The following is a 15,109-nucleotide window of genomic DNA, read 5'->3' on the forward strand; positions in this document are numbered from 1 at the left end:
ACTCCAGAAATAAAATAAGTGCCTTTAAGCATCCCAGTTGGAATCTCCTTACTGTGTATAGTGGGCATGGGCAAGGGTCAAGATGCTGACTATAACTAATGATTTTTTAGAAGCTCTTTAAAATATTTTCCCTTTGATAGTTTTCTGTCTAGATGAGATGTCAGTGGTTGGTGTGTGTGTGTGTGTGTATGTGAAAAATAAAAAGAGAGGGGGAGAGAGAGAGAGAGAGATTCCTTATGTACCAAAATGCTCAGAAACAGAGGGAAAATATTCACAATGGATCCTCAGTAGTTATAAAATCAAACACAACTTTCTTTTCCTCTTGCACAAGATAAAAGTGGTTTTTATCCAACAAATAACACTATGTGTGTGTGTGTGTGTGTGTGTGTGTTCTGAGGACATGTGAAACAGTAGAGATTATACAGACTGTAATCATTATTTCTAAACTGCCACAATCTAGCAATTTCCAAAAGTTGGCAGTGTATCCATAGACTAGATCAAAGATATGTCAATAACAAGGGTTTTTCTTGAGCATGTTTTTCATCATTTTCTTGTCAATAGGTTCTGCCTTTCAGTTGAAATTCAATTTATATTTTGCATACACCTAACCACTGTAATTTCATCACTTGTTTGCTGGGCATAAGAAACCACTACTTAAGTGGCCAAGTAACTTGACTCTTGTCAAGTAACCTTTAAACCAAGACATGTATGTAATTCCCTTATTAATTACAAAGATTAACTTCATCAATCTTAGTTCATGACCAAATTCAAAACTTCCAGGCACAATCATGATGAGAAATACACAGCTGAAAGATTTCAAATTCTAATTTATCCCACCTTGAAAAACAATTAAGGTGTCATAAAGGGCAATGAGTCCTCCAAAGTAATCTCTATGGGAAGTGACCCACAACAGAAGGTTAACAGATAGGGGAGGTATCAGCTTGCTAGAAGACAAGTGAAGATGAAGGAAACCAAATATACCACCTCTAGTTATTGGATGCTGAAATTGGAAAATGTCATCAGAGAATTTTAGCCATGATAATAAAATCCAAATGACCAAAAATTTGGCAACTTAGTCAATATAACTCAGCTCTCTGTGGGAAGAGTTAAGAGTAAGTGTATACATAAATATGGCATAAAGCATTAGATCAGGATTTCAAGATCTATTGGCTTTTCTACCTAACTTTTGAGAATCCAAAGATCAACACATTCACTGGTAGTAATCAGAAAACTTAAGTTGCATGTGAATAATTAATGGTCCAAAATGACCATTATTTTAAAACAAATATGTACCAAGCATGCCTATGCTATAACTAATTTTTAAAACTTTTTATTTGGAAATAATCATAGATTTACAGGATGATAGTATAGAGAGATCCCCTGTACCCTCCACCCAGTTTCCTCAAAGGTTATATCTTACATAATTTTAGTACAATATCAAAACCAGGAAGCTGACATTGTGTGCACAATATGTGTGCATGTCACTTTTATCATATGTGTAGATTCTTGTAATTACCACTGCAATCAGGATACAAAACTATTATAAATGATTTTGTTTGTTTTCTTGAATATAAAAACGCATTATAATTTCAGGTAGAAAGTTCCAGACTACTTGTTTTACAAAACAATCACAGCATATTGAAAATTATTAATATTTAGGAAATTATTATCTAAGAAAACTCTATTTATAAAGGCCAAAGTGAAATTCTAGCAATACAGACAACATACATTTGTGTTAAACTTATTTCCCTGCACAGATTAGACCACCCCATCATTCAGCGATTGGCTCTCCGCAGCATGTGAGCGAGTTTTCAACATGTAGTTTATCAAAGACATCTTACTGAGAACTGTACTCCTCCAAAACTGTTTACTGGTGAAAGCCCCAGATACACACATGCGCATACACACACCGCTCTGGTCTGGGGTAAAACAGAGCACTTCACAAGTGCCTTTAAATCACTAATGAGGTTACCATAATAAAGGAGAACAGTAATAAATATACACAAAGAATTAATGAAATAAACTAGCCAGGTTCTTCCAAGCCAGGTCTATCATGGGGTTTCTTATTTTCCCTAACAAGTAAACATAATCTAAATTGTTGCAAACTCCAATTCAATTCAGCTCAGGGCAGTGGAAAAATATATGATCACAAAAGAAAAAAAAAATCAGAATCGAAACACCATTCTTACCTTGGCCATTTGTGCCTGCACGCCATTTGCCTTGAGAGACGCTACCGCTTTCTGTGCAGCTGCCGGACTGTCAAAATCTACAAAACCATACCCTGTGAAAACACAAAGACCCTGGTTAGTACTCACAAATAGCTGCATCTCTGTCATACCAATAGAATGTGTGTTTGTGGTCACACTTGCACTCATGACCCTGCTTGAACCATAGACCTCAATCTATGGCCCTTAATATGTCAGGAAAGATACCACAATATCATTCAACATAAAATAGTAACTCGCTTATTTTCTAGAGGTTGCTTTTGAGATTGGCTATGTAATCAGCAAGCTGATTTAGACTAATTTGGTGAGTAAGGTAATATATTATTTAACCATGTTCTTCTTTCTTCAGTGGATTTGCTGCAAGAATGAGGAACACAAAATGCTGAAAAATACAGAAAAGTTTATCTCGAAAGTTAATTTTCTAAACCTCAAAAAAACTGATGGTAATAAAAGCCATGATAGAACCAGCATGAAGTTAGTACAAGCAACCTCAACAGTTTCTGGTATTCAGTAGGCATTCAATAAATGCATGTTGACTACATGAATGAATGAAGGTTGTGAATGAGTCCAGGGAGTTGATTTCCAAGCTTGTGTTAAGTGCAGTTGATTTCCAAGCTTGTGTTAAGTCATTACAGACCTCGTCTCTCTCACACATAACATCCTAAATAAACAATTTGACTGTTAAGGAACCTGTGATAAGGAGTGAGTAAATAGAGAAATATTCAAGCGTCTTTTAAAAATAAGAAACAGGGCTTCCCTGGTGGCGCAGTGGTTGGGGGTCCACCTGCCAATGCGGGGGACACGGGTTCGTGCCCCGGTCCGGGAGGATCCCGCGTGCCACGGAGCGGCTGGGCCCGTGAGCCGTGGCCGCTGGGCCTGCGCGTCCGGAGCCTGTGCTCCGCGACGGGAGAGGCCACAACAGTGAGAGGCCCGTGTACTGAAAAAAATAAATAAATAAATAAATAATAAAATAAGAAACAAAGACCCATGTCACTTATTTGTTACTTAAGTATAATCTGAAAAGGGTACAAGAGTTGCCTATACTGTTCTCTGATTGTGTGCCTGTGTGTGTGTGTGTGTGTGTACAGAGTGAGGCCAAAGAAACAGCCAGTAAAACAGAATAAATGAAAAGGGGATTTTGCATACCCATAAAATAGCTGATATTAGTTCAGGGCTTAGCCTAACAGTAATTTCAGCTGCCAAGAATATTTCAAAGTAAAAATGCTCAAGAATGAGTGTTTGGCACTCAATGCCCACCATACGTATCCTGCTCCTCTCCTCAGCTGTCAGGCAGGGATTTGCTCTGTATTCCAGTATTTTTCTCATTTAGAAGTTTTGAGGGGAACTGCTAAGGCAAACCTACTAACCATGCACTGTGACCATGCCCCACCCCTACTAAAATAACGAAAAAGTGAAAGGGAATTCAATTACCAAGTTGTTTCTTGTAATTAACTTTTTAATTTTCTCCCCTTGAATCTCTTCTTCTTTTTCTCCCTCCCAGCATGTTAACCTAAAATGAACTTGTTACACATCAGTGTACCATCAAATGCTCTTGAAAAGCTGGGCAGGGAAGCTGGGAAGTTTGTATTTCAAATCCAAAAGGAAGCCTGCTCTGTCAGTATTGCTAATTCCTTTCTTCCCACAAAATTCAAACTATGTGACTAATATGAGTATTACCACCCGCTAAGATGAGTAAGATGAGGGAAAAGGCAGAAAGAAAAAGAGGAAAAAGAACAAAATAAGTCAAGAAGTAGAGTTAGAGGGAGAGGAAGACAAAACTAAAATGAAGACTTTATCTCCTATGTTCCAGCAACTGCCCTGAGTGGGTGATGTGTTGACACCTGATGAAATGATAATAATACATGTACTACTGTCCTCATGCCTGTTCACGTATATACATAGAGAAACCGAAGCTTAAGCCAGGTGACAAGACTGGTCCCAAATCACGAGCTGCTTAATCAGTAGAGCCAGGATGTGAAGAAAAGTCCACACAGGCCCTTTCCAAATATAATGTACTATGAACTGCTTTATAATCTTACTTTGTAAACTATTTCTAGAAGCCCCTGAAACCCACCAGAGAGAGGACACAATTCTTGAAAATCCCTTAGACTCTGAGGTTAGCACATGAAATAAAACAATCCCATAAAAGAATTCAACCCAGCTCATTCAGTCAGTACCCTTATTCATGGAGTGGTTGAGTTCTCAGCAGAACGGGCTACATGAGGTTTGACAAGGCACTCCTCCCACCTCATGCTTTGGTCAGTCTTCCTCATCTGTTTGCAGGCTCATTCTTTCATTCAATAAGGAAATTCTATGTCAGGCATTTTGCCAGGTACAGGGTATAGAGTAGTGAAAACAAACAAACAAAAAAACCCAGTTCTCACCCTTACGCAGCTTATAGTTGAGTTGGGAGATGGACATAAAACAAATAACCATAAAAATGAGTCTATAATTACAAATTGGTATGCCTTCTCTGAAAGTAAATGAGATCATATACCACAGAATCTGATGATTGATTGTTCATTATTGAAAGTTTTAAGGAAGCAGTGGTATGGGATGACCTGCATTTCTTAAAATATCACTCTAGCTGGCTTGTCTTAAAGATGGTATTGGTTTTGGGGGAGGCAGGTAGCAAGAGTGGAATCAGGGAGATACCTTAGGGGCTATTACAGCAATCTGGACAAATGACAGCTGGCCATGAAATGGACAGGATGCAATGGATGGTCTGAGTTACATTCTGGAGGCAGAATTAACAGGACCCAGTGATGGATGGACTGGGTGGGAGTAGGAGAGATACAGGTGACAAGGATTACTACTGCTTTTTTTTTTTTTTTTTTTTTTTTTTTTTGCGGTACGCAGGCCTCTCACTATTGTGGCCTCTCCCGTTGCGGAGCACAGGCTCCGACGCACAGGCTCAGCGGCCATGGCCCACGGGTGCAGCCTCTCCGTGGCATTTGGGATCTTCCCGGACCGGGGCACGAACCCGTGTCCCCTGCATCAGCAGGCGGATTCTCAACCAGTGTGCCACCAGGGAAGCCCCTACTACTGCTTTTTCAGCATAAGCCAATGGGTGGGTGGAGATGTGATCCATAGAAATGGGGAGCTGGGAGGAGGAACAAACAGGGGAGAAGGAAAATTAAAATATTGGTTTGAGGCATGGTGAGCCACAAATGCCTGTGAGACATCTAAGTAAAAATGTCAAATAGCAGCTGGATATATTAGGCCGGTGCTCAGAAAAGGGAATAAGATTGGAAATGTAAACTAGGAGATCAACAGCATGATTTACAGAAACAGAAAAAGACAAAAGTGCCTGGTGTAAGTAGAAGCAAAGAGTCCAGGGTTGGAGCCTGAACTTCACCACTGAAGTGTCAGATAGGAAAATGAGATTGCAAAGGAGGCTGAAGGAGAATCCGAGGGAAAGAAGGAAATACAAAGGGAATAAGATGTCTCATAGCCAAGGTAAGAAAGCTTCCCAAGCAGGAGAGAGCCTGACGGTGTCCAATGCCATTGAGTGGGAGCAAGATGGGAGCTTGAGAGACCCAATGTTTTAGGAGCGTGGACTTCTTTATTTAACTAGAGTTGATTTATAATATTGTGTTAGTTTCAGGTGTACAGCTTCAGATTCTTTTCCATTATAGGCCATTACAAGACACTGTAATGTATATTTCCCTGTGCTATAGATAGGTCTTTGCTGTTTATTTTATATACAGTAGTGTATATCATGGACTTCTTTTCATGCTTGGCTACAGGCCAGTGGAGGCGACTGAAGTCTGCTTGAGTAGTTGAAGAGCAAGACTAAGACAAGGAGGTAAAGAGGGTGTTTACAGTCTTCTTTGCCATTATGCTGCTGGGAAGGAGAATTAATAGCCAGCTTTAGCTCGAGGGGGATATGAGGTCAAAGGAGCTATTTGTGTTTGTTGGTTGTAAGATAGGAGATGCTATGGTTTTCAACCTTAGCTGCATGCTAGATGCACTTTGGGAGCTAAAAAAATGACCAATGCTCATTTCTCGCCCCCAGGAAAATGAAATCAGTGTCTTTGGGAATGTGGCCAAGGTGTTTGCACACATACGTGTGTGTCTATTCCCCGGCTGGTTTCAGTGTGAAGCCAGGGTACAGTACTGCTGAATATTCATTCAAGTTATTCAACAAATATTTATTTGTTGCCCCTACTACGAGATAGATACTGTTCTTGGCACTTTTGAATGTTGATAAGAAAGATCAAGCAGAAGTCAAGTGATTAAAGCTTCAGGCAGATAAGGGGATAATTTATAGGGCAATGTTCCTGAGAAGGTGGAAGTGTGAGGGGTTCTAGAACATGAATGAAGTGCTGTCCTTTGCTAAAAGAGGGACTTTGCCCTTTGCCCATTGTAACTGGAAGGAAGAAAAAAAGAGCAGTCTCGACTACCAGGTGTTATTTCTTTGTATATCTCTGTTTCTGGGACATAGCCTGAGCTTAATAAACATTTGTCGAAATTAATTGAAACCATGTTTAAAAGATGCTAAGTTACTTCATGGGACTACAGTGGAGATTAACTAATAAAAATGTCTGTTAATACATTTTGACTCTAAAGAACAATATAAATGCCAAGCAACCACGGTTCTGGCTTAGCCACGTTGCCACCCAGTGACGCCACCAAGGATTTCATGACTCTCGGCCTCTATCACAGTGTGGCTTCCTCCATTTTTTCCACTACACACATCACACAGGATATTACAAAATCAAGCTGCTGCTCTCCAGGGCTGAACTCCAATCCAAACAGAAGAAATCCTTGTGAGGGCAGGAGACACCCTGAGCCTTGCCTGAATTGGGGAAGTTATGGGTGAACTTCAAGAAGAGTGTCTTTCCAAAGAGCCATCATGCCAGCAAGGAGAGTATACAAAATATCTAAGTACAAAATACCTAAGTACAAAATATCTCCTCTCCTGAAGGCTCCTGGGAAGCAAAGTTATAAATAAAGAATCAACGTTTCACTGAGTTCTGTGTTTTTCATACAAACTTTCACCAATTAAAATGAACAAGCAAAGGTAAAATGTCTCAAGCACCGCCCCCCCCCCAAAAAAACACCACAATTCTGGATAAACATTGTATTCTTGACTTTTATGTGACAGCATATACTACATCGCAATCAGAAAAGAACAAAATTAAATACGAAGCTGCCCCTAGAGAATAATGATGCCTTTACGAAGGAATAAAGCAACTCCAATTTGGTTTCAATTTGCTTTCCTTAACTACAAATCATCAAGCCTGGGAAGAGAAACCTCTGTACCTACGGCTGGTGAGAGGCAGGGTAGGGAGATTAGTTCAGCTCCAGCTAATAATGCTTTATGGTAACTGCTAAAATCCTCCATAAAATGGGACCCATTGGAAACACCAGCCCGAGTGACTGAAAGGCCATTGGTCTGCCTCAATTACATAATTAAGTTTGGCAGCAGGTTCAAATGAATGAAAACTGAATGTCACTGTTTTCTCCACACACCCCTGTCCTTGTTTTCCTTCCTTGTCAGGGGGATAAGGCCAGCAGTTCTGCAATTAGCGGGAAGCAGAGAGCAGCAAGAAAGAGCCATCTCCATGCTAATTAGGTCATTCGCCAAATGCACTCACTCCATTGGCAGAGCTAATCAATACTTTCCTGAAATGCTTTAAACTTGGTGTGTTAATTTAAAGTTTTGTTATTTTTATTGCACTACAAGCCTGGTGACTTTATAAAAAGAAGAAAAAATATATATATATTAAGAAATTATGACAGAGTTCTACAAACAATGGTACTACCAGAGCGTTTTTTGTTTTCTTCAGTGTTATCTGTAGGCAGCTTCTCTGTGACCTTTGCCATTCAGCTGGACCCCTGTGTGACAATTCATTTGAATTTTGTTAAAAGCCTCTTTATCATCTTTTTTTACATTTAATTTTTATTTTACATTGGAGTATAGTTTATTTACAATGTTGTGTTAGTTTCAGGTGTATAGCAAAGTGATTCAGTTATACATATACGTATACCCATTTTCTTTCAGATTCTTTTCCCATATAGGTTATTACAGAATATTGAGTAGAGTTCCCCGTGCTATACAGTAAGTCCTTGTTGGTTATCTACTTTATATATATTAGTGTGTGTAGGTTAATCCCAAATGCCTAATTTATCCCTCCCCCACATTTCCCCTTTGGTATCATCTTTATCATCTTTAACAGTTAATTTTATACTTCTGTGTTGCAACTGGATCCTTAAATTCTCTATGTAAACTGCTTACATATTTACCAACTTTGGATGGTTCTTTATGTGAGGGAAATGATACAAACCAGAATTCCTGGTTCAGATGTGTGGTGGCATGAGCCGAGTGAGACTCGCTCTCAGAGTGTAATCTCACACGACATTTCATATTTCTGCAGAATGACTGTCATAAAAGCCCACTTGAAACACAGATGGCTTGATGTTAACACCCAACTTCTTTCAAAGATGATCCAGATGTGAGTCAAATACGATTTTTAAACAGAAGTGAACACTTTGTCTAGGAATCACAGGTTCCACTGAAGTTCCACTCAAATTTAACAGCTGAAGATGTTTAAGAATCGCCCTTCCATAAATCCCCCCTCTTTCTACTTAGGCTTAAGAATATTCTGCGGCTGTCATCTGAGCTCAGAGCATGGACAGAAGGTGGCCTGCAGGAAGGAAAGAGTGATTTGCAGCCTTCCTGGAAGTCTGCTGGACTCAAGGCTGCCTCCAGGCATCTGTATTTCGATTTTTTTGTACATCCCTAAACTGTTGAATGACTGCCAAATGTCTGCTCTTATTATTGGATTTCCTAGTTCTCTGCATTATGTTGATCAAAGGAGGTAGTTGAAGGACAGCACTGATAAATTCTTTGCTACACGTATGCTTGTAAAACCAAACTAACAAGGAAACCCAATCATTTCTTCAGTATTCCCTTTCGCACTGATGTCCTGTGACTGACCATTACAATGAAGCAAGGATGCTACAATGCAATAGCCCTACAGCCTAACTTACATGGGTGGAAAAAAAAAAAAAAGGCAAAAGACAAATCCTGCTAGAATGCAGAGGCCAAAGACAAGAGTGCTCATTTTGAGGAAAAGAATCCAAACCATTAAAATCTGAAATGACCTCCACTTTGAAGCATCTTTGGAAAAAGGATGGAACCGTTTTATACAGAAAAGAACAGTGTCTGTACTTATGCAAAGGGCTGCAGCCTTCAGACACTTAGCAAACGGAGGCAAATAAGGTGGGTAACAGGGTCCACCATACAGGAAACAGATTGCTTCATTCCCTTCCCCTGACTTCTGAGCTTAATTACCTAAACATTCTGATATTCTAGTGCCAGGAACACTAAAATAAGACATCAGTTTTGGGAACAGAATTGACCTGCTATATGGGACACTTTTAAACCATGATGTGACTTTCCTAATATTATTATTTAATCTTAATTATTTTTATTATTTTTAAATTGAAATATAGTTGATTTACAATGTTATGTTAGTCTCAGGTGTACAACAAAGTAATTCAGAATATATATATATATATATATATATATATATATATATACCTTTATAATTTATTACAGAATACTGAATATAGTTCCCTGTGCTATACAATAGGTCCTTGTTGTTTACCTATTTTATATATAGTAGTTTGTATCTGTTACTCCCAAACTCCTAATTTATCCCTCCTCCATCCCTTTCTCCTTTGGTAACTATAAGTTTGTTTTCTATGTCTGTGAGTCTGTTTCTCTTTTGTAAATAAGTTCATTTGTATCATTTTTTTAGATTCCACATATAAGTGATATCATATGACATTTGTCTTTCTCTTTCTTCACTTAGTATGATCATCTCTAGGTCCATCCATGTTGCTGTCAATGGCATTATTTCATTCTTTTTTATGGCTGAGTAATAGTCCATTGTATAAAGACAATGTGGTATATATTACTATCACTTAATTTACTAAACATCTACTATGTGCAAAGAAGATAGTGTGTTCAGTGCTGCAGGGAAAACCAAGATACTCTGATATGGCCCTTCCTGTCAGGGAGTTCATGGTCTAGTAGGATAGATAAAGACATTTAAATATAGTGGAAGGTCCTCTTATGCATGGGGTTACGTCAGTGAGCATATGCAAAATGGCATGTTTTCACTGAGTATAATATGCATGGCTTTGTGTGCACAGCTCTGCTCATCAGAGCTGAATACCTGAGTCAGGTCCCTTCTCATTGAGCAGCATGATGGTAAAACTATCCACATTCTACATTTATGTGTGCATTAGTCAATGTTTCTGTTTTCCTGTTTTTGTGCATAATAGAAACACATTAAGTTAAATACAAAATATAGGGAGGAATTAGTATCACATAAAAGATGAAAAGAAAGTGCTAGTGTTCTAAGATAGCAAATATTTCTTCCAGGTGGGGGCAAACTCAGTACACTCTGAGAGCAAACGACAAAAGTGAGGACTAGGGAAAAGAAATTAGGTCCCAAGTGGCATTTCCCTACAGAATAAGACAATTACAAGAGACACGACGAATTTAGGGAGCAACATACTTAGTGGCATGCCGCTTGAAAATGGGACACTTCTTATTCCAGTTATGGTGCACAGAGAGTCTTATTAAACCAAACACAAATTCAAAACCCAAAACTCACTTCCCTTGTCACCCTATTCAAATGATTTTTAAATGAGAGAAATTGCTTCTTTCTACTGAATAAAGTCAAAATTAGGATCAGGATCATTATTTAATGGGCTTAGAGAGATCATTATGCTTTACTGAGATTAAAGAAACTCACTGATTTGTCAAGGTTTTCGACTAAACCAGCCATGATTTTATTATAATATTGTAGAGATTAAGGGAGCAGTCTGCTTGGCTGTAAATGGATAGAAAAACCTCTGTGAATCATCTTGCAAAGTTTTCCTTTCCTTTGTTCAAGGACACATATAAAATATATGTCTCATGTGAACCTTTGGTCCTAAGTGTCTCTGCCATCAACAGCAGTGGGATGTGTAAGTGTATAATGCATTGTGGCCGCAGGAGCAGGCCAGGGTATTGATAAAACAATTCCACTGAGTCTGTAAGTATGATGGAAGCAAGCTGTAACTGAATACTCTAATTACAGCTCTGCAATCCTAGCCCACAGTAGGCAAAACTATGGTTTTATTCCTGGGTGCCCATCTTTCCCCCCCTCTCTTTGCTCTGGCCTTACAGGCAGGTAGAACTGTAAACTATTCCTCCATCAGAAGAGCAGAGTTGATGGCCTCAGTGTGTGAGGATCAATGGAAGAACAATCTCCCCTTCCCCCCCACCCCAAGTACTTTAATCCACGCTCACTCAATGCCTCCAGCCAATGGCCTGGAAAGCTTGTTTGTAGTCTTACACATCCTTCTACAGCAGAGACATCTCCTGCCCTATGGCACATTCACCTTTAGAGGGTGGACACTGTAGTGCAACTAAGTAACCACCCAGAAGGATGCATTAAGCAGCTCACTGCAAGAAGGAAGGAAGAGAAAGTGAATCCTACATACAGGTAACCCTATGAAGAGGCATGCACCTGTGTGCCTTCGTTTTTGTCACAGTCTACAATCTAGCTAGTCCCTCCACAGACTTGTCAATCCATCTCTTATTTCTGTACCAAGCCCTGGGTCCCTTAGAACACCATTATTTTCCTGGGAAAGGGTTCCATCCATGATTTCCTGCTTCCAAATCTTTGACAAAACTCACTTTGAAACCCTCGGGGAGCTTCTGTCTAATAAGTCATGCATTTCCTAACATATACCCATGTTTTACTGGAAACAGTCTTCAGTCATGTATTTATATGCCAAATTCCAAATATTTAAAATAAATGTCCACAAGTACTGTCTCTGTCACTATAAGTGGTGGCTTTGACATCCTCCTGGACCCTAAATTACTTCTCTCCAACCCACCTGATATACCAAATACAATTCTAGTTTTGTATCAGAATCTAGAAAACAAAGAAACTTAAGTGTACATGTAGGCAATTGAAAATAACACATGCATGTGATTAAAAAGATTAAAAATAAAGTATAAAAATCATGCCCAACAAAACATTATTCAATGAAATGAAATTTCTTTTCTACCTAGACCTTAATGCTCTGGTCCAACTTCCCAAGAAATTGTCCAATGAATCTGTCTGTGTTCTAACTTGAAAAAACAACTAGAACTAATTCTTGAGCTCTTACTTTTGTATGTATTAGAAGCACTTAGGGATTTATAGAGAAATAAAATAATTTCTGCTATTAAAAATCATGAAATGAAAAACATTTGTAAGATTTTGTAAATGGCTCCACAATTGTCCATTTTCCCCTAAAAATAAATAGGAGTGTTTTTTTTTTAGTTTTAAAAGTCATACAATTTTATTGGAAATTTCAGTTGATATAGAGAAAAATTAGCCATGGTGCCACCTCCTAAAGCTAAGTAAATTGTTACCTTATTTTTTCCTTTATTTTTAACCAAAATGGTGCCACTTTATACACACATTATTATGTGTTTTTTTTCTCTTAATAACACATGTGGCTACATTTCCTGGTCGATAAATGTGGATCTCTAAAATACCATTAATATCTTATTTTCAGCATCCCAACCGACCAACTCTTTCTTAAAGATTTCTGAGCTCTACATTATGCCTTAGCCAAATGTTTCCTACTTTGCAAAACTGATTTTATTCCAATATTTTGAAAGATTTTTTAAATTAATAAAATAGTAATAGGCAATACTTTCAAAGCCTCCTAGACTTTAGAGAGTGGTTTTTCTTAAGTTTTTTGATTCTTTCAAAGATGTTTCAAAGAAAGACCCTTAGACATTACAAACCAAAGATATCAGAAACCAGTCAAATCAAATTCAAACGATACCCTCCTGAAATATAGGGACTGGAAGCACGTTTTCTTTCTCATTGCAATTAAGTTGGATCTATCTCAAAGGAATTTTGGAAATATATCAGGATCTTACGAGGCAAAATTACAGCTCTGTGGTTCAGAAAGGATGCCAAGAGTTTGAATAGTCATGCCATTATACTCATGACTGCACATTCATTTATAAGTTGAACGTGTAATCTTTTTCAACAATCAAAGACATGTTTTTCCCAAGGTAATTTGACCGTAATTTGTAAATTGGTACAGTAGCTGATTGCACCAACTCTTTTGAGTCCCTCTGATAGCTGGTGATCCATGACTTACAGCTGAGGTCTTTCCTCTTACAGGCAGAGCCTGCTTGAAGAATCCTGGTTGTCTAAAGAAACTAGGATTTCATGATCCTAGAAGATGCGGGTTGAGATGCAATTTAGGGAACAGTGACTAGGATATAAAATAGTCCTAAGTAGGATCAGGACCTGGATCACTAGGGAAGTGGCTCTACAAGCGGAACCCAGAGTGGCCTCCCATGAGAGGTTTCCTCCATTTATTTATTTATTTATTTTATACAGCAGGTTCTTATTAGTTACCTATATTATACATATTACTGTATATATGTCAATCCCAATCTCCTAATTCATCCCACCACCACCACCCCCTTTCCCCCCTTTGGGTCCATATATTTGTTCTCTTCATCTATGTCCCTATTTCTGCCTTGCAAACCAGTTCATCTGTACCATTTTTCTAGATTCCACATATATGTGCTAATATATGATATTTGTTTGTCACTTTCTGACATACATCACTTATACGTATGAGTCTCTAGGTACATGCAGGTCTCTACAAATGACCCAGTTTCGTTCCTTTTTATGGCTGAGTAATATTCCATTATATATATGTACCACTTCTTCTTTATCCATTCACCAATCGACATTTAGGTTGCTTCCATGACCTGGTTATTGTAAATAGTGCTGCAATGAATGTTCGGGTGCATGTGTCTTTTTGAATTATGCTTTTCTCTGGATATATGCCCAGTAGTGGGACTGCTGGGTCATATGCTAATTCTATTTTTAGTTTTTAAAGGAACCTCCATACTGTTCTCCATAGTGGCTGTATCAATTTACATTGCCACCAACAGTGCAAGAGGGTTCCCTATTCTCCACACCCTCTCCAGCTTTGTTGTTTATAGATTTTCTGATGATGCCCATTCTAACTGGTGTGAGATGATACATCATTGTAGTTTTCACTTGGATTTCTCTAATAATTAGTGATGTTGAGCAGCTTTTCATGTGCCTCTTGGCCATCTGTATGTCTTCTTTGGAGAAATGTCTATTTAGGTCTTCTGCCCTTTTTTGATTAGGTTGTTTTTTTAACATTGAGCTGCATGAGCTGTTTATATATTTTGGAGATTAATCCTTTGTCCGTTGATTTGCCTGCAAATATTTTCTCCCATTCTGAGTGTTGTCTTTTCGTCTGGTTTAGAGTTTCCTTTGCTGTGCAAAAGCTATTAAGTTTCATTTGGTCCCATTTGTTTATTTTTGTTTTTACTTCCATTACTCTAGGAGGTGGGTCAAAAGATCTTGATGTGTTGTATGTCAAAGAGTGTTCTTCCTATGTTTTCCCTTAAGAGTTTTATAGTGTCCAGTCTTACATTTAGGTCTTTAATCCATTTTGAGTTTATTTTTGTGTATGGTGTTAGGGATTTCATTCTAATTTCATTCTTTTACATGTAGCTGTCCAGTTTTCCCAGCACCACTTATTGAAGAGACTGTCTTTTCTCCATTGTATATCCTTGCCTCCTTTGTCATAGATTAGTTGACCATAGGTGCGTAGGTTTATCTCTTGGCTTTCTATCCTGTTCCATTGATCTATATTTCTGTTTTTGTGCCAGTATCATATTGTCTTGATTACTGTAGCTTTGTAGTATAGTCTAAAGTCAGGGAGTCTGATTCCTCCAGCTCCATTTTTTCCCCTCAAGATTGCTTTGGTTATTCAGGGTCTTTTCTGTCTCCATACAAATTTTAAGATTTTTT

The 15,109-nt window shown here is 38.4% G+C and overlaps 1 protein-coding gene across 12 annotated transcripts in view; it reads right to left on the bottom strand.

The window, feature by feature from the left end:
- The window catches only part of RBMS3 (RNA binding motif single stranded interacting protein 3), a gene marked incomplete at its 3' end in the record, with an annotated part of 743,397 nt that overhangs the window by 405,665 nt on the left and 322,623 nt on the right, over window positions 1-15,109 (bottom strand). For all 12 annotated transcript variants that reach the window (XM_082637571.1, XM_082637569.1, XM_082637570.1 and 9 more), the window contains one exon: window positions 2,190-2,281. In XM_082637571.1, coding sequence (XP_082493697.1) covers window positions 2,190-2,281 — 92 coding nt within the window. The remainder of the gene's footprint in view (window positions 1-2,189; window positions 2,282-15,109) is intronic.

The sequence above is a fragment of the Mesoplodon mirus genome (genome assembly GCF_964341445.2).
Source record: "Mesoplodon mirus genome assembly, chromosome: 12".
Classification (NCBI taxonomy): Eukaryota; Metazoa; Chordata; class Mammalia; order Artiodactyla; family Ziphiidae; genus Mesoplodon; species Mesoplodon mirus.